This window comes from Hemitrygon akajei, chromosome 8 (genome assembly GCF_048418815.1).
Source record: "Hemitrygon akajei chromosome 8, sHemAka1.3, whole genome shotgun sequence".
NCBI classification, from domain to species: domain Eukaryota; kingdom Metazoa; phylum Chordata; class Chondrichthyes; order Myliobatiformes; family Dasyatidae; genus Hemitrygon; species Hemitrygon akajei.
In genome coordinates, this window is record NC_133131.1 from 24,305,957 (window position 1) to 24,326,108 (window position 20,152).

A 20,152-nucleotide genomic window follows, 5' to 3' on the forward strand; every position below is an offset into this window, starting at 1 on the left:
CCTATTTTGTCACCACCTTTGACTCAGCCAGTGACATTGGTGGCATCAGCAAACTTAAATACGGCATTGAAGCTGTGCTTAGCCTTACAGTCATAAGTATAAAGCAAGTTGAGCAGGGGGCTAAGCACACAGCCTTGTGGTGCATCTGTGCTGATGGTGATTGTGGAGGATATGCTCCTGCTAATCCAAACCAACTGAGGTCTGCAAATGAGGAAGTTGAGAATCCAGTTGCTCAAGGGTTGAAGCCTAGGCCTTGAAGTGTATTGTTTAGTTTTAAGGAGATGATGGTATTGAATGCCGAGCTGTAGTCAATGAAGAGCATCCTGATGCATGCAGATCCGCTATCCAGATGTTCCAGTGTTGAGTGAAGTCCTTTCTCAGGCAGGAGTTGATATGTTTCATCACTGACCTCTCAAAGCGCTTCCAATGTTACTGGATGATAGTCATTGAGGTAAGTTACCATGTTCTTCTTGGGCACCAGTATAATTGAAGCCTGTTTGAAGCAGGTGAGTATCTCAGACTGCCGAAGTGAAAGATTAAGAAGCTAGCTGATCAGCACAGGTCTTTAGTAACAAGTAACCCATCTGGGCTGGATGCTTTCCATGGGTTTACCCTCCTGAAGGATGTTCTCAGAGACTGAGGTCATGGGCTGTTGGAGTTTGTGAAGGTGCTTCAGTGTTTTGATGGTCAAAGAGAGCATAGAAGACATTGAGGTCACCTGAGAGCGAAACCTTGTTGTCACCTAGGTTCACTTTGTAAGAGGTAATGGCATTCAAGCCCTGCCACAGCTATTGAGCATCCTTCGGTGATTCAAGTTTGGTACAAAATTGGCACTTTGTACGTAAGGTGGCTTTCCAGAAATTGTATCTAAACGCCTTGATTTTACTTGGTCTCCAGACCTGAATACCACTGATTTGGCCCTTAGCAGATTGTGGATCTCATGGTTCATCCAAGACTTATGGTTGGGGAAAGATTTTAAATGATTTTGTGGAGACACACTCATCTATGACTTTTTATAAAGTCCGTGACAATCATGGCGTATTCATTCAGAGCCTATGATGAGTCCATAGCCACGACCCAGTCTACCAACTCAAAGCAATCCCATAGCTGCTTCTCTGCCTCCCGCGACCACCCCTTTGTTACCCTTTCCTCTGGATTTTTACTCGCTAGCCTCTGCATGCATGCAGGTAGGAGGAGGACAGCCAGATGATCAGACTTCCCGAAATGTGGTCTCAGGATCAAACGAGGGCCATTCCTAATCGTAAACAGTGGCCAAGTGTGTTGAGACCCCTTGTGCTGCAGGTAACATGTTGATGATAATTGGGCAGAGATCGCTTTAAAGAAGCCTGATTGAAGTCCCTGGCAATAATTCGTAAGGCGTCGGGGTAAGTTGTTTCTTGCTTGCTGATTTTGGTACTCAATACATACAGTGCCTGCTTAACTTCAGCCTTTGGCAGTATGTAAATAGTGGACTTTAAAATAATCAAGTTCTTACTGGACCAATATCTACAATAACCTGTGTTTTTATATTTATTTCAGTCTGGCAGATGTACAACTGACATCCATTGAGGGGTAGCAATATATAGAAATAGTAAGCACAAAAATTTAGGAAGTCACTGCTAATTCAGTCAGCTAGTTATAAAAATGCCATTGACGGAACGAGATTAAGTCACAGTGTATAACATCTGAAACAAATACGTTCAGGACTTTCAAGAGTTGATTTAATTTGACTTCTGTTAGGAGAGTAAATATTTAGGAACTAATTCCCTTTGACTGAAAGTGAAGAGCATCAATCCAAAACTGAATTGAATGAAGCAGTGACAACTTTGGGACAGAATAGTTGCTTTTAAGATAATTGTGCTGATGGAAGCCTCAATGTGTGTGGTTGCTATGGTTGGTGTATTATCTTCAGTGCATTATTCATTTTTATCCTAATTTTTAAGGACTTGCCATTTTTTACTTTCCTGTAAAACAATACCTGTTCTTGTAATAAAGATCATTTTGAAATTGATAAGAGTCATCACATCATGGGTGAGACTACACAGAAGACTATGCAGGGTGAACTGTTAGATGTTTAGAGACAGGTGGAGTGAATTAGGGGAGGGCACAAAGTCCTTTTTACTCAAACTTTACCCCTCAGAAAGAGGGGAAACTTCCATGTTTATCCACATACTGCACAGCAGTGTCTGGTAATGTCTAACTGCAGGATGGAATGAAGCAGGGCAGGAAAAGGGGAGAGAATGAATGTATCAGCAAAGGTACCCAATGTATGTGAGAGATTAGATTTCAAATTGCACAGCTAGGGGAGTGGTGTGGGCAGATTCGATAATACATTCAAAGGGAAATTGGAAGATTAAATGAAAAACTGCAAGAATGTTGAGAAACGGTGGGGAAATTGGACTGGTTTGTTACTTATGAGCATAGCCAACTGGCTCCTTGCATGCCAAATCCTTACTGTGACTCTGGACAGTAAGTGCAAATGCACTAGTTTGGGACAAGGACACATTCCAGTAATTTGCCATGCATAAAGACCAAGCAACTATATATGATAAAATAAGCCCTGTGTTGTTGGCTGGCAGGTTAGAGATAAGTCTATACCAAAGGATGTGTAAGGCACTCCTTCCCTCTGCTACCCTGCAGGTCATCTTGGGGCAAGGTGTAGCACTTTCTTAACTCCACTATCAGTGTCACAAGAAGCCATGGGAGCAGGTGGTGGATTGCTGTTTGAGCAGCTGGTGCATCTCACAAGTCCTGGTTGTCAGCCTCTGACACCAGGCAGACAGTCTCTGAAGGGTATTGATAAAGGCTGGGTTCACCCGTCTTGTAAAAACACTGCCCCGAAGAAGACCATGGCAAACCACTTCTGTAGAAAGATTTGCCAAGAACAACCATGGAATGACCATGATCATCTGTGCCATGACATAGCACATAATTAATGAATGAATTGTGTGAGTGGGTATTGCTTTAAAATTGAAGTGTGGATTGAGCTGGTTGGGTGGGAGATGATCAGTAGGGAACATGAGGAGTTTGGGGGAAGGATGGTAGTGTGATGGGAAGAGGTGGTATTAAATCATCAGGAGATCCGAGGAAGCCTGGGGAGATGATCAGATGGATGTGATGCTGCTAGGAAGAAAATTGGGAGAAGATTCTGGAGGGAAGGCAATCAAATGGGACTGAACAAAAGGTGGAGATGGTCAAGGAGAAAATTATAGAGATGGACAATGTCAGCCAAGATTGAATGTAGGTCAATAAATGACGTAAAAGCTTAACAAAAAAAAAAACCTATCAGTAGAAAGATGAATGTTTCAGGCTCTCTAGCATCAGCCCAAGTAAGAATAGACTCTTTATCTTATTTCATCTGTGCATTCGAACTGCTTTTCCTGAGCGTTATTTGTGTCCAGATCAGTAAGAGAGACTTCATGATGCATGTTATGCTTCACTTTTTTTTATTACATTTAGTTTCAAAGGCTTTAAAGCTCTCTAGGTATTTGTTGTTACATTGCGGCTGCAGGAGCTCAGGGACACAAGTTGAGCATTTGTATTTCTCTTTAATTTTTCTTCCTCCCTCCGTGTCCTCAATGCAAATTGCAGCAATACCTGAGAAGGCAACAAAGAACATCTTCAAAGAACAGAAAGGCAAGATGACTGTAACCTGTAAGACTCGGTCACCTCATATCAACTTCCATTATTTCTGAAAAAAACTGTGGGGTTTTACTTTTATTGTATCCTAAACACCACTGATGTTGAGCAATGTTTAAATGGCCAAATGGATATACTCCAATTCCTCATTTTGCAGCCCTTTTGGCTTATTTTGTTGTGATGTGCCCACCTCTTCACCATGCAGAGGGGTTCCAAATAGCAAACCAGGTGTTGTATCATGCACGTTCTTCTTCCAAAGGGATGTCCTCCTATTTATCCCTCTTCAGTGCAAATTGACAAGAAATCAGTCCTAGAGAGCTAATGAGCCAAGCTAGCTGGCCTATCAATCAATAGTGCCTCTCCACCCTGCTTAGCTCAGGGCTTGGAACATCGCATCTGCATCTAGAACTTGTTTTAGTTCCACTAACACTTATGCAACCTTTGAAGCAATTTGACCCTAAAGAAAGCCTGCCTTCCTTTTGCACACTAAGGGACATTACCTTTAGTTTGGCTGCAGTCTGCCTGAGGTCAGTTGCTAATGTAGCGATCTATGCTTGGACTATTACTTGACAGCGTTTTTATCAGTGATTTGGATGGAAGTTTTAGGGGAACAGATCTTATGCTTGCTAAGTGCAAGGGCAAGTAGACATCACACTTGGCAAGAGCGAAGCTGGCCAAAAGGGCCTATTTCTTTGGATTCTGATTCTATGATTACAGAAACACAAGACACTGCAGATGTCGGAATCTGTAGCAAAATACAAACTGTTGGAGGAACTTTGGGTCAGGCAGCATCTGTGGAGGGAAATAGCCAATCATTGTTTCAGGTTGAGGCCCTTCATTTGGACTAATGATAAAGAATCTATGATTTTAATGACTCAAAGGTGTGTATGAGAGTCGAGACTTTAGCTTAAAGAGGTTTAGGTTCTCCTTTTCCTCCTTGTAATAATTCCTTTGTCTCTCTTACCCTTCTTTCCATTGTTACTCCATGTCTCCCATACCCTAAGATAAGCAGTGACCGTGAGCGACCACAAAATTAACCAAGAATTTTGATGCACGTTTTGCATAGTTTACTACTCCTCATAACCAAAGTGGGTGGAGCAGGGACAGGGGCTGTCATGGCATGGGAGGGCTAGAGTGGAGCTGTTGCAAGAAGACCATTAACCTTAATGTTAGGATTCGGACAGGCTCTGTCTCAGGCCATTTGTTAGATACTTGATGACTGTATTTTTACTCCCAAGAGTGTTCCTGTGAAATAATGAAATCTTCAGTGGCATGTGTGCAATTGCAAGAGTCATATTCTGTTCATTCATTATATTAAATTGACAAATGAAGTGCATGGTGCATAAAATAGATTGGACGAGGCTTTGGGTGAAATATAATAATTGGAAAGACCATAAGACATAGGACCAGTATTAGGCTGTTTGGCCCACTGAGTCTGCTCCACTGTTCAATCATGGCGGATCCATTTTCCCCTCCTCAGCCCCACTTCCTGGCCTTCTCCCTTTAACTTTTGATACTGTGTCCAATCATGAACCTATAAAGCTCTGCCTTAGATACACCCAATGACCTGGCCTCCACAGCTACCTGGGGTAATAAATTTCACAAATTCACCACCTTCTGGCTAAAGAAATTTCTCCGCATCTCTCTTTTAAATGGACACCCCTCTATTCTGAGGCTGTGCCCTTTTGTCCTACACTCATGGGAAACATCCTTTCCACATCTACCCTGTCTAAGCCTTTTAACATTCAAAAGGTTTCAAAGAGATCCCCCCCACCTTGTAAATTCCAATGAGAACAGAGACAGAGCTATCAAATGCTCCTCATATGATAACACTTTCATTCCTGGAATCATCCTTCTGAATCTCCTCTGAACCCTCTCCAATGCCAGTACATCTTTTCTTAGATGAGAAGCCCAAAACTGTTCACAATACTCAAGGTGAGGCCTCGCCAGCGCCTTAAAAAACCTCAGCATCACATCCCTGCTCTTGTATTCTAGACCCCTTGAAATGAATGCTAACACTGCATTTGCCTTCCTCACCACCAACTCAACCTGCAAGCGAACGTTTTAGGGTGTTCTGTACAAGGACTCCCAAGTTCCTTTGCCTCTCAAATATTTTGATTTTCTCCTCATTTAGAAAGTAGTCTGTATAATTATTTCTACTGCCAAAGTACATGACCATGCACTTTCCAACATTGTATTTCACTTGCGACTCTCTTGCTTATTCTCCTAATCTGTCTAAGTCCTTCTGCAGCCTACCTGTTCTCTCAACACTACCAGCCCCTCCACCAATCTTTGTATCATCTGCAAACTTGTCAACAAAGCTATCTATTCCATCATCTAAATCATTGATATACTGAATTTTTAAAAAAAGGTCACAACACCATCCCCTGCAGAACACCACTAGTCACTGGTAGCCAAACAGAAAAGGGTCCATTTATTCCTACTCACTGACTCCTACTGACAGCCATTGCTCTAAACATGCTAGTAACTTTCCTGTAATACCATGAGCTCTTAACTTGGAAAGCAATGTAGTGTGTGGAACCTTGTCAAAGGCCTTCTGAAAGTCCATATACAACATCCACTACATCCCCTTTATCTATCCTACTTGTAATCTCTTCAAAGAATTCCAACAGATTCATCAAGCAAGATTTTCCTTTAAGGACACCATGCTGACTTTGTCCTTATCTTGTCCTGTATCACCAAGTACTCCATTACCTCATCCTTCACAATTGGCTCCAACATCTTCCCAACCACTGAGGTCAGACTAACTGGTCTATAATTTCCTTTCTGCTGCCTTCCTCCTTTCTTAAAGAGTGGAGTGATATTTGAGAGGCTGGAAGATTTGTAGAGTCTCACCTGTACCAGACATAATTAGCCACCTATACAACATCTACATCAGGGATTCCCAACCTGGGGTCCACGGACCCCTTGGTTAATGGTAGGGGTCCGTGGCATAAAAAAGGTTGGGAATCTCCGATCTAAATGCATGAATATCATCAATGTCCTCTTTTAAGGATATCCTTTAAGGCTCACGGTTCATATCATATTATCACACGTGGTGCTATTCCATTTAATCATCAGAATGATGAAAGATGTACCATGTACAGCACTGATCTATCAGCTGTTTTCTTTCTACCTGCTATAGTTCCACCTTCCTGTTCAATGAGTGTTATTGCAGCCTCCATCGTTCCTCCAGTCTCAATCCACTGGTCCACCAACAGGATTCGCAAACCTGAAATAATAAATTTCAGAAGTACTATTGAGATGAGTGGTTATTCTGCAAAGAAACTGTGTTTAGTGATGAATCAGAATAGTATGGAAACAGGCCCATTGACCCACTATTAAGAATTGGGCGCCACAGTAGCGTAGTGGTTGGCGCGACGTTATTACGGTTTGGGATGTCAGACTTTGGAATTCAGTTCTGCAATATCTGTAAGGATTTTGTACGTTCTCCTCATGACCTTGTGGGCTTCCTCCCTGTGCTTTGGTTTCCTCCCACAGTCCAAAGATGTATCTGTTAGTAGGATAATTGGTCATTATAAACTGTCCTGTGATTAGGCTAGTGTTGAAGAGGTGGGTTGCAGGGCTTGTTGGGCCAAAGGGCCTGTCCCACGCTGTATCTCTAACTAAAATAAAATAAAAATCCATTTGCACTAATCCTGCAGAAACCCCATTTTATTTTCTCCATGTTTCCATTCGCAACTCCCAGATTCCTACTACACACCAGGAGCAACTGCCTAATTAATCCATCAAATACCATGTCTTTGGAATGCGTGAGGAAAGTAGAATCCCCAGAGCTTTATCGTGTCAGTAAGTTCCATGCTTGCTCAGAAGAGCAAACACTGAAACAATATTGACACTTAGAGATCAATGTTATTGAAATGGACAATTATAATAGCGGGCCATTCCTTTTAGAACTTTTGGTTCTCTTTTCATATTATATAAAACTTTGCCAGAACTATCACTTTACACCTGCCACCATATAATTGCTTCAAATGCCAACAGTACAATTTGAAAGAGAGATGTAAGCTGCTGCTATTACACTTGGAAATGGTTTAAAATTGTCCCATGTACCAAGATAGTGCTGGTAAAACACAATGACAACTTGCTGGCAAGAAGCACAACCATTATATTAACCTAGATGCTGCCTAGCCTGCTGTGTTCTACCAGCATTTTGTGTGTGTTGTTGTTAGCACAACCATTAATTACTTTATTATTTACATTTTTTCTTGAAAATGATCACTGCAATTAATAGCTTGTAACTTCCCCCATTGGAGTTGAGCGTTTGAACTGTCTGTGCAACCTGGCACTTTTGCAGTGTGAACTCAAGTCTCAAAAGTGCAGGACGGTTGCGGCGTGGCATGCACGGGCCAAAGCGAGAAGGCACGGCCTGGGCCCAGAAACGAGGAATGACCTGCCATTTTCCTCACCTGTCTGAGAATGAGAAATGAGTGAGGTTTGACCAATTTAAGCACTGGGCCAGATTGAAAAGGTCAGGGAGTCGTGGCCGGGGACGAGGGATGAGCCATTGTTCAACCTGCTGCTCAGTTTACTTGTCTCTGCGCTGAACTGAGGCTGTGGCCTGCAAGTAACAGGCTCCCGGATTGGCTGCGACTGGCCTTGCGGCTGTGGAATCATTTTCAGCTGTGAATGTTATTCACTTACTTTTATTGTTCGTATGATTTGCTTTTTTTACTGCACATTGGGTGTTTGATGGTATTCTTTATTTTAATGGGTTCTATTGGGTTTCTTTGTTTTGTGACTGCCTGTAAGAAGACAAATCTCAAGTTTGTATGTAAAGTACATAATTTGATAATAAATGTACTTTGAAGTTTGAAGTCGCAGTTAAACCGTTGTGTATGTATGCCATCCGGACAGATAGAGCCATACATAATGACGCCGAGGTAGTAAAGAGGAATAAAACAGAATGCAGAATAGGGTGTTGAGTTACAGAGAAGGTGTAGTGAATGTAGACAAATAATGCAAGAGCCAGAACAAGGGAGATTGGGAGAACAAGAGTTCATCTTGCAGCATTTGAGACATCCATCCAAGAGTCTGATGACAGCGGGATAGAAGCTGTCCTTGAACCTGGTGGGATGTGCTCTCAAGCTTCTGTATTTTTTCCTCCATGGGTAAGGAGAGAAAAGAAAATTACTGAGGCGGGTGGGGGCTTTGGGTATGTTGGCTACTCTCCCAAGGCGGCAAGATGTGTAGACAGAGTCAATACTTGACGGATGGCATTGACGTGGGCCTCTGCAGAATGATTACTCAACAAGAGATGTGGCTGTGGATCTGAGTTTTGATCACAAAGAGGGAAATCGAAACAATGGAGAGTGAAGAGGTGAAGGGGACGGCAGAAACCTCTCATCGAGGAGCAGAGCTTAAAGCTGGAATTATGGAAGAAAAGCGGCAGGGAAGTTAATGGTAATTGTCAAACAATAAAAATGCACAGGGTAGAAATCTGAAATACAATTGCATTTTTGGTTTTATTTTAAAGATGTGTCATCTGCAGTTTGCAGAAATTACACTTGACTGTGCTCCATTCCTTCATTTTGGCTCCAATTAATCCAGAACATAAACAAGAAAGGTTTAAGTTAGCAGCAAACTTCTCTGTTGTGATTGTAACCAGATTGTGTCATAGTGCTATCTATAGCAGTGTAATAGTTATCCCAGGACCAATAATCTAGAAGTTAATTCAGGGAAGAAAACCTGCTGTTGTGACCTCGGTCTACATGCTTTACAATTCTGACTGTGAGGCTAAGTACAGCTCTAATGCCTTATTTAAATTTGCTGATGACACCACTGTTGTTGGCTAAATCAAAGATGGTGACAAACCAGCAGATAGGAAGGAGATTGAAAGTCCAGCTGAGTGGTGCCACAACAACAATCTCTCACTCAATGTCAGCAAAACCAAAGAGCTGATTATTGACTACAGGAAGAAGAAACAGGAGGTCCATGAACCAGTTTTCATCAGGGAATCATAGGCGGAGAGGGTCAGCAACTTTAAATTCCTCAGTATTATCACTTCAAAGGATCTGTCCTGGATCCAGAACATAAGTGCTAATCGCAAAGAAGGCACGGAGTGCCTCTACTTTCTTAGAAGCTTGCGAAGATTCGGCATGTCATCAAAAACTTTGACAAACTTGTATAGAAGTGTGGTGGAGAGTACTGAGTGGTTGCATTACAGCTTGAAGTGGAAGCACCAATGCCCTTGAATGGAAAAACCTCCTAAAAGTAGTGAACGCAGTCCAGTCCATCACAGATAAAGCCTCCCTACCATTGAGCACACCTACAAGGGGCGCTGTCACAGAAAAGCAGCATCCATAAGGATCTCCACCATCCAAACACTGCTCTCTTTTCACTGCTGCCGTCATGAAAGGGATCCCACACCACCAGGTTCAAGAAGTTATTACTCCTCAAACATCAAACTCTTGAACCATAGGGAATAACTTCACTCACCCCAACACTGAACTGATTCCGCAACTTATGGACCTCACTTTCAAGGATTCTAGAACTTGTGTTCTCAATATTCATTTGTTATTTTTTATTATTATAATGATTAATATTTTGTTCCATTTTCTGTTCTGTGTTTGCACAGTTTGTTGTCTTTTGCATATTGGTTGTTAGTCAGTTTTTGATGTATGGGTTTTTTCATTGATTCTATTGATTCACTGTGAATGCCAGCAAGAAAATTAATCTCAGGGTAGTATAAGATGACATATATGTACTTAGATAATAAATTTACTTTGAATTTTGAAATATTGCTCCTAATTCCATGCTAAAATGGTTGACTTATAAAGGAAAGTGAGCCATTCAGTTAAAGACACTCAAAATGGGTATGAATACTAATCAAGGACATTCACATTCCAAGAATATTTTGAAATACACCTTTCCAAATGCCAACCTGCTCTTACGACATCACTGCGCATCTCCATCACTTTCTGTCGACCTGTATAGTCAGAGTAGGCCATTCTTTTAGTTTCCACACAGAGGTGACCTTCTTTCCGAATTGTTAAGAATCCTTTTCCAAGGCGGTTTGCTATGGCTGCTCCTGAAATGTAAAATAGATTTGAGTCTTAGTGGTCCTTGCTGAATTCATGTCTTTAGCTTACACTTCCCCTCAGCTGGATGCTTGAAACCCCCTGAAAATAGACTTGACCTTGTGTCTATTCTCTAAATGTGAATTTAGAAATGTTACACCTGATACCTCAGTTAGTGTCTCCCTTCTGTCAGTACCCTGGCATAAGCCCCATCTTTGCTTCCTCCACAAACACTTGTATTCACAGCTCACCTGTGATATGGTGAAACATCCCAAGACTTTTCACCAGAACTATATTTGGCATGACCTGCTTTTAGGTGTATTATGACAACTTGGCTTAAATAAAGAGTTTGTATTCTAGTCAAACTGCGCTTTGTGTTCAAGATAGTTCCATAGCTTCTGCAAAGAACAATTGTATTTGCTTTGCATTGTTTCTGCAAATCTGGGTTATTTTTCAGATGACCAAGATTTATTGTTGAACATTCAGAAGGAGATTACCATTATCACACTCTGAAACAAACTATTAGCTTTTTTCCTACAAGGCACCTGATGTAGGGTCAGGATGCTGCTGAAAGACAACGACATGGAGTTTTCCCACTCTCCTCCTCAGGAAGTCCCTCTGAATTGAGTATGATGTGCTTCCAATGCAGTTCTCTGGGGTTCTGGGATTGCCAGTGAAGCCACCATTGATTCTCCCAGTGCTGTCACTGGGCCAGTTGCTTCATCCTGAGCGGTTGGGCTCACTAAACTCCCTTTCTCTCAGACGTGGTCAGCTTGACGTCTCTTCTTCAGGGAAGAGGCTGGTGGTGGCTAATGAAGCAGGTGGGTAGTCTATGTGATTGGACACCCCTTCGTTTACCTACTAAGGGCATCTGATTGCTCACACTGCATTGCCATGAGATGTTTAACACCATCCCAATTACTCATTCTCTGAGCAGTCTTCAGCCAGAGACTCTACCAGGTCTAGTAAGGATCTTGTAGTTCTTCAAGGAGAGTTTGAACCCATCCTTGATATTTTTCTCTCTCTGCCTCATGATCTCCTCCCACATGACAGCTCAGATGAGTGTATTTGTTTTGGGAGCCTGGTAGCCTGCCCAGTGTTGCTGGCTGAGAATAATTGGGCCTCGGCGCTGGGAATAAGGATAACAAACAGTGATAATGAAGGCACCATTTTACACCATTCAGCACCAGATTGAGCTATTGAATCACTGAATCAGCCCAGTGGTTCTGAGCCTCTTGGATTCACATTCTCATGTCCAGAATTTTTCAGTGCCAGTGATGGAAACTGCTCATACCTTCCTGCAGGTCAGAAAGAGTTTCCTTTACAATGTGCTTCAGATCAAATTCCCTAAAGCACTCTAGAAACATAGTCAAAAATTGAATTGTCTTCTAGCTCATAAATGACTGAAGAAAATTTAGTGTAGTGGTTAGCTCAACACTATTACAGCTCGGGGCATTGGAACTTGGAGTTCAATCCTGGCATCCCCTGTAAGGAGTCTGTACGTCCTCTGTGTGGAAGGTGTGTGTTTCTTCTAGGTCCTCCAGTTTCCTCCTGCAGTCCAAAAGCATACCAGGTAGGTTAATTGCTCATTGTAAACTGTTGTGTTAAATTGGGGTTGTCAGGGGTTGCTGGGGTGTGTGTAGAGCCAGAAGGCCTATTCCGCATTGTATCTCTAAATAAAATAAATAAATTTTCAATGAATTTCCAATGAATTATGGATGAAATTATTCAACAGAAAAATGAAAAGATCAGTATTCATGAACCTCTGATGGTGCTTTGACCGCTATCTGTTGCAGAGAGCGGGTGAACCCAAACACAAGACACTGACTCGGAGGCAGAGTAATCTAAAGGGTGTTTATTAACGGTTGCAGGGAAGGCCGGGGAGCGAGCGAGGCTGGAGCTGAATGGCAAACAGGAGAATGAATGGAAAGGCAGGCGGCCAGCAATCATTTATCTAGACACGGAGCGTTGCTGGAGCTGAACGGCAAATGGAAATGCAGGCAGCAGGCAATACTTATCTGGACACGGAGAGACAGAGTTACACAGGAAAACCTCAGTACTGAAGTAAAACTTAGAATACTAAGTGGCCAGGAACGTGAATGACCACACTGGCTGAAACAACAATCTGGCGATGTGTGGATGCAAAGCCGGGGGATTTGTGCTGCAGGTTTAGATGAGAATCAGGTGCGTCGCAATCAAGGAGCCCGGGAGAAAACGGGGAAAAGGGAATTAGGAGAATATAAGGAATCAACAGTCGGGAACGTGACACTATCACGTGTTCAATATCTTGAACCTGTGATTTGGTCCAATGTGTAGATCAAAATTTTATGCATCTATTGCCTGTAGTTGTGGGATCATCGTCAGAATGAATGAATGGTATTGCACCCACAGTGTTTCAGTGCATTTGGTATCTATTAGGAACATGACTACTATATCTGATATCCTAATAATGAGATTAAGTGGCATTGGTTTACTATTCTAAAATTAGACAGATAAAATTTTCAGCCAAGAAGGTTGAGCTTAGAAACCAAATCAACAAGGAATTTTAATATACTTCCAGCAAGCAAATGTGCAAACTTAATCATACCAGTTATTACAATCCTCAAATCCAACTTCTTTCAAAGGGTAGAAATGAAATTGGGATTAAGCCACTGGAATAAGGACAAACTCTACTTAAGCAAGTACTGTACTTGCTCTATCATTCCAAAAATATTTTTTCCAGGCGGCCACGGCACTTAATTTAACCTTATATTAATAATAACATTGATGAATGGGAGGTTTAATGGAATGAAAGGACCAGAGACCAGCAGTGCAGAACGAGTCTATTTGGCTCACTGCCCATACTCAACACAAAAGTGCTATTGAGCCCATTCTTATCTTTGCTAAGGGAAATGGATGGTACAACTGTTCATTTATTTTTAACCAGACAGTGATGAACAGATACTTAAATCAGACATAAGTCTTATAAGCAGATAATGGGAGAACATAATTAATTCTCTGGAAATTAATTCTCTGGATACTTGAGCATGGAGTTTGAAGACCTCCTGTGCACACCTTTATGGAGACTTAAAGAGGTTGCGATCCTGGCCAAAGGTTTTCTATGGGCTCACCGACTAGAGCAAGCTCCAACCATCCAAGGTTTACTAGCATACCTCTTCCTGCTTAAAATCTGCCTTCTTAACAAAGCATTAGATTGCCTCTCCTGATGTCTCCTTTGTGGCTCACTGTAAAATGTAACCTAGGCCCTCTCCAGCAAAAAATTCTGGAATGTTTTACTATGCTAAAATTGCATTTCAATGTAAATTGTTGACTTAATATGGTATAAAAATGAACTTTGAAGTTCAAAATCCATTTATTATCAAAGTATATATACATTATGCAACCTTGAGATTTGTCTCCTTACAGGCAGCCAAACAAAGAAACAGAAAAGTATCCAGTAAAAAATAACCAACAAACACCTAATGTGTGTGTGTGGGGGGGGGGGGGGGGGGGGGGAAGCACAATAAATGTAAGCAAGTAGCACTCAGGATGAAAGGGAGTCCTCAGGTACGAGGCCCAGAGCAGGCCCACAGCCTCAGCGTCAGTTCAGCACATAGTGGAGTAAAGGCCACAGGGCATGCAATCACGAACCTCGGGGCAGGCTCAGCAGTCCTGGATTCCAAACCGGTTGTATCAAGTTCAGTCAATCTGCTCATCTACAGTCTTGGCACATGAAAGGGACAAGCTTTGAGCTAAAATTATAATGCTAGAAGCTCCCAGCAAGTTAAAAGAGAGAGAGGGAGAGAGAACATTGGATGTTTCAGGCCAAGGGCCCCTTCTTAAAGCTGGATGAAAACTGCTGGATTATTGTTTAAATTAGTTAATTCAGCTATATCTTTTAGGAAGGAGACACTGCAAACTTCCCTGGTCAGGCTGTTTGTATGACTGCTGTCTGAATGTAAGTGGTTGACTATACCAATATCAATGAACAGAATATAGGTTTCAAACAAACAAAAAATCCAATAATGCTAGAAATCTGAAAGAAAGAAAATTGCTGGAGGTAGCCATGGAGGTTAGGCAATACCAGCAGCAGAGTTTACGCTTCTGGTTGATGACTTTCCATCAGACTACTGATAAGGTATGTTTCTTATGTTCTCTGTGAATAACTACCGGTAGATATAATCAACTTGCCTGTCTTTTTGTCTTGAGTGAAGCTGTTTCACAGCCAGCTGGCATAAACACTTTGTTACTGTTTTGCCGCATCTACCTCTCACAGTGCGAATTTGTGCTTCCAAGCTGTCAATCACTGGGACACCTAAATAATTCCACCTTTAAAACTGTGAGGGAAAAATAACAGAATCCAGTAGGGCTGTTCATCATTGGGTGTAAACAATGCCTTCACCAAGCAACTTGTTGTCAATCAATGGCACCCTGGGAGTTCTTTGTTGCTTCAAAGCTACAAAAACTTGTGAAGCTGAGCCTTAATTAATCAATTACCTTGGCAACTGATCTGGTGTCAGTGCTGCTAGTTTAACGTTGGCAAGAAACGCACTGAATTTTATACTGTGGAGATGTTATCACTTACAGAAACCTATACAGAACCAATGGATCAGATTACAGACATACCTAAAATAAAACCCATGGCATCTATTCCAGCTACGAGGTCTATGGTGTCATTTTGGAATGGTTGGATCAAGTCTTCAACGCAGTCCTTAAAGGCCTTTAAAAAGAAGAAAAACAACACTTAAATCACCATCCATAACATGAAACAAATATTAAATTTGTTATTATTATATTTATATTGTGCTTTTCACAGGAATACTAAGATGATAATCTCCCAACACAGTGGCTGTGGAGATGGATAGAAACAGATATACAAAATGCTGGAGGAACTCAACAAGTCAGCACCTATGGAGGAGAACAAACCATCAATGGTCTGGTCTCGGCCCGAAACATCAACTGTTTATTGCCCTTCGTAGATGCTGCCTGATTCCAAGAGGACCACAACCCTATCGTGGTTTGGAGGCTTGCGTGCCTCAAAGGCCCAGAGAGCTATGTTGTAAGGAGTCAAGGCTGTATGCTTTGGCTCTTGGTAGGGTCACCCATGCCAAACAGGTCAAAGGCTACAGGCCTGACTAGAGCGGTCCACTGGCCCTCCAGGTTCAGGGGGTTCAGCTCAGGGCTAACAACCCTGACTGGTAAAACAAAATTGTCAGTTCAGGGGGTTCAGCTCAGGGCTAACAACCCTGACTGGTAAAACAAAATTGTTACGGAAACAGCAGTGAAGAATCCTTCTACATCTGAGTGTGACAGTATTCCTGAGTCTCCACCTGGGACTTGCATGACTGACAGTAGTGAAAACCGGGAGGAAGCTGCTGAGAATGGAGGACCTCCATTGCTACCCTAAACGCCAGCTGTGTAACAGGCAGTACGTAACTAAGTATAGATGCCGCCTGATTTGCTGAATTCTTCCAGCACTCTGTACATGTTGCTCAAGACTTTCAGCATCTGCAGAATCTCTTGTGCTTATAGATAGGAAGAGAAATTGGTTCACCCTTTGGGTAATTTCATTATTCAGTCAAATCAAGGACAAGTAAGAACATTAGTGAAGGTTGAGGAGACTGTTCTAACACTACCATCCCAACATCAGAAGAAGAACTGTATAAACTGGAAAGAAACCACATTAAGATCACTTTTCTGAAATCATGGTGGACGAGTCTGACTAGGAAAGTTCAAATGAAACACATCCCTCTAATGTTGGACACCGATTGCCTTTGTCTAAAAGTACAGGAGTTTGGACAAACTTGGGTTGTTTCGTCTGGAGCAGTGGAGGCTGAGGAGAGATCTGATAGAGGTTAGTAAGATTATGAGAAGCATATATAGAGTATACAGATAGTATCTTCTTCCTGGGGTTGAATTGTCTAATACCAGACGGCTCCCTGAGGGGGTAATTTCAAAGGAGATGTGAGGGGAAAGTTTTTTACAGAGAAAACAGTGGGTGCCTGGAATGTGTTGCCTCGGGTTGTGAAGGATCAGGGACTTCTAAGAGATGTTTAGATAGGCACACGAATGACAGGAAAATGGAAGGATATAAAAATTGTATAGGCAGAAGGGATTAGTTTAGTTGGCTACTTGATTAATAATTTATTTGATTAGGTACAACATTGTGGGCCGGAGGGCCTGTACCTGTGCTGTACTGTTCTATGTTGCGAGATATTATTGATTTTATTCATTTCAAAGGAAAACTAAAAGGGGGCGAATCACCTTTCCAACTGGGTGGACACCTCGGTTACCCAGCAATAATGAATTGGTGGAATGGCAGTAGAGATCTCACAATCTTCTCAAATAGTGGAAGAAAATGGCAAGTGTTCACAATAATTAGTAAAAAGGAGTGTGTGTGCGCGCATGTGAGTTACAAGAATTCGGAGTGGACACTGGCAATCAGCCAACCAGTAAGAAAGAGTGGTGGGGAACTCTTCAGTGGTATATAGGGGGGTTGCCCCTCTGTTATGCTGTTAAGGATAAGCCCAGTCAAGGAAGATTTAGGTGTGGGACTAAGAACCTGCACCTGAGAACAATAGAAGGACATAAGGAAGCTACCAAGCTAGAAAAAGTCTGTGTGTCTGGTAAATAGGATAATGTGAAATTGTCCATTTTAGCAAGATAAGCAAATAAAAGAAGGATATTATCTAGAATGTGAGGTTGGATTTACTTTGTCAGGTCTTTTCTGGGCATTATCCAGCTCCTGATGAATTTGCCCAGGTGGGACTCATTCACTGTTTCTGCAGGGAGGCACAGGTTAAAATTGGGCAGATCCTGCTCAGCTTTTACGCTCTCTGTGTGATTCACACTGATCCATATCTAAACGATATTTATTATAGCTAGACAATAGTAAAAAACCGAAAATAAACTAACAGTCTACCTTAAAAAAGATACAAATTAAAGTATGAGATTAACCTGAGTATTTCAATAACTGTAGTCTTCCTTTGCTGTGAAAGGGTCAATGTCTGATGATCTATGATTACTTTTATACTGTACTGCATTGGTCACAAAATTCCACATCAATAAAGGTGTTTAGTTGTTATAGACCATGTGTTATTGAGTTAACTAACCTGTTGGTTACAATAGAGTCTGGAAGGATCAAGCCAGGCATATGATGGGCCCTTGATGTTGGGTGCCATTAAAGCTAGGTACCATCCTTTGGCACGCTCTGCTGGGATAGTCAATACATTCATTCTAGAGAGAGAAACAATGTAAAATTATGTAAGAAACGCAGCACAGAAACAAGGCCAATCAATCCAAGGAAGTCTACACTGATGTTTAAGCTTCAGAAACTCTCCTTCCCTTCATCCCTCCCCTTAAATGTATTACTTATACTTTAAAGTTCAAAGTAAATTTATTATCAAAGTACATACTGTATATGTCTCCATATACAATGTTGAGATTTATTTTCTTGCAGCCATACTCAATAAATCTATAGAATAATAAACATAACAGAATCAAAGAAAGACCGCCCAACTGGGGCGTTCAACCAGAGCGCAGGAGTCACCAAACTTTGCAAATACAAAAAGAAGAAATAATAAAATAATAAATAAATAAGCAATAAAGCTCAAGGACATGAGATGAAGAGTCCTTGAAAGTGAGTCCATTGGTTGTGTGACCATTTCAATGATGGGGGGAAGAGAAGTTGAGTGAAGCTATTCCCTTTGGTTCATGAGCCTGATGGTTGATGGGTGGTAACTGTTCTGAAATCTGGTGGTGTGAGTCCTGAGGCTCCCATACCTTCTTCCTGATGGCAGCAGCAAGAAGAGAGCATGTCCTGGGTGGTGGGGTCCATGATGATGGATGCCGCTTTCCTGTAACAGTGTTTCATATAAACGTGCTCAATGGTTGGGAGGCCTTTCCTGGGATGTACTGGGCCGTATCCACTAATTTTTGTAGGATTTTTTTGTAAGATACGGAAGAGATCACCAAAAACTACACAAAGTAAGAAGTTATGTCCTCTTTGAAACAAAGCCTAAGAACTAGGCCAAAAACAAAACCTACACCCCAAATGGTTAAAACTAAGCTAGATAACTAGGCCTAATAGTACTAATTGGATCTATCAAATGAGACCATTGAGAATATGACTGTTCCCTATAAATTTAATCTAGACTGGGATTCCGGACACATCCAGATACAAAGGAGATCACTGAAAATTACATGAAAAAGGGAAGTTATGTCTTCCTGAACAGCCCTGTACATCCCCCACTACAGAACCAGCCTCCCCCAGGCAGACCAACTGTAGGGGTAGCCCATCCTATCCTGTAGGTACATCCTATCCTGTAGGCCCTGTACATCATATAATGCTGCAGAACAGCTGTCCTCAAGCAGACCATGCAAAAACCTTCTCTGCAAGGCCCCACTCCCTCTTCCCACCAGGCCCTTCTCCCTTTCCCACCAGGCCCTTTCTCCCCGCAGCATTCCACTCTTTCTTCCCAGCAGGCCCCACTCCCTTTGCCCAGCCAAGTCTACCACAGCCTCTTACCGCCAACCCTCAACCCTACCCCATCCCTAACACTAACCCCCACACATCCCACAAACGCAAGCCTGCACCCCAACAAATCATATTTCCCTCATGTGCTCTGGGTCTTTTTAAACCATTGTTTCTGTAGCCAAAAATAAATGGAATATTTGTATTTATTCAAAATTCTGTATAAATACCATGCTAATATCTGCAAAAGGTGAAATAAAAAGTGCAATGTCCACATTGGTTCATCAGTCCGTGCAGCCTTTCAGATTTAGAACACAAGACACATGAAAGCAGAAGCAGGTGTTGGCCACCTTCCCCTCAAGCCTGTGCTAGTGATGATAGTGCGATAGTGGATTCACACAGACTTCGTCCTTTTCTGTGCTAGTTCCCAATGCCCTATGATCCTATAATCCCCCAAAAAGTTATTGCCTACCTCCACCTTAACTACTTCTAATAATCTAACTTTAAATGGAAAATGATGAGAAAACTGAATTTCTTAATTGCTGCTCTTATATGCTACAACACTCTCTTTCCCAGACAAGATTATTTACCCGCATTTAGGTCAAAGTAAAATCTGAAGTCAACCACGTGTCAATAGGCACCAAATGCACACAAAAATACACAGTTGCTTTGGTTTTGAGTCCTCCCACAATTAGCATGTGAAATCTCAATCCACTGTCAGTGGGGTTCTGTCTTTGAGGTTTGCACATGTGATAATTGTCCCAGACATACCCACTCCTTCCTCCTTCTCTTCCTTGGGAGCTGCTCCTCGTATTTCAACCTTCTGTCTTGATTCCCCTTCAAATTTTTGGAAAATATAATTTCCCTTCAGTGAAATCCATTTCTGCAACTTTAATACTAACCACACTTGAATGCTAAAACTGAGAGCAGGACTCCAATTTTGATTAAAGAAATAATGGATCTATTACTTGGTCGATTTGTCTCCTGTGCCTTGGAGCTGCTGCAATAATGCTTGCATAAG

General features: G+C 41.9%; 1 protein-coding gene across 4 annotated transcripts in view; it reads right to left on the reverse strand.

Annotated features, from left to right (window-relative positions):
* Positions 1-3,429: 3,429 nt before the first annotated feature.
* The window catches only part of LOC140731727 (adenine phosphoribosyltransferase), a 40,506-nt gene continuing 23,783 nt past the window's right edge, over positions 3,430-20,152 (reverse strand). For 3 of the 4 annotated variants that reach the window (XM_073053453.1, XM_073053454.1, XM_073053451.1), the window contains 5 exons: positions 17,771-17,894; positions 15,285-15,378; positions 10,544-10,690; positions 6,776-6,871; positions 3,430-3,597 (listed from right to left, as the gene is read on the reverse strand). In XM_073053453.1, coding sequence (XP_072909554.1) covers positions 3,437-3,597; positions 6,776-6,871; positions 10,544-10,690; positions 15,285-15,378; positions 17,771-17,893 — 621 coding nt within the window. In that variant the 5' untranslated portion in view covers position 17,894 and the 3' untranslated portion in view covers positions 3,430-3,436. Of the gene's footprint in view, positions 3,598-6,775; positions 6,872-10,543; positions 10,691-15,284; positions 15,379-17,770; positions 17,895-19,902; positions 20,118-20,152 lie in introns of those variants that run through there. The other variant, XM_073053452.1, reaches the window with a different exon arrangement.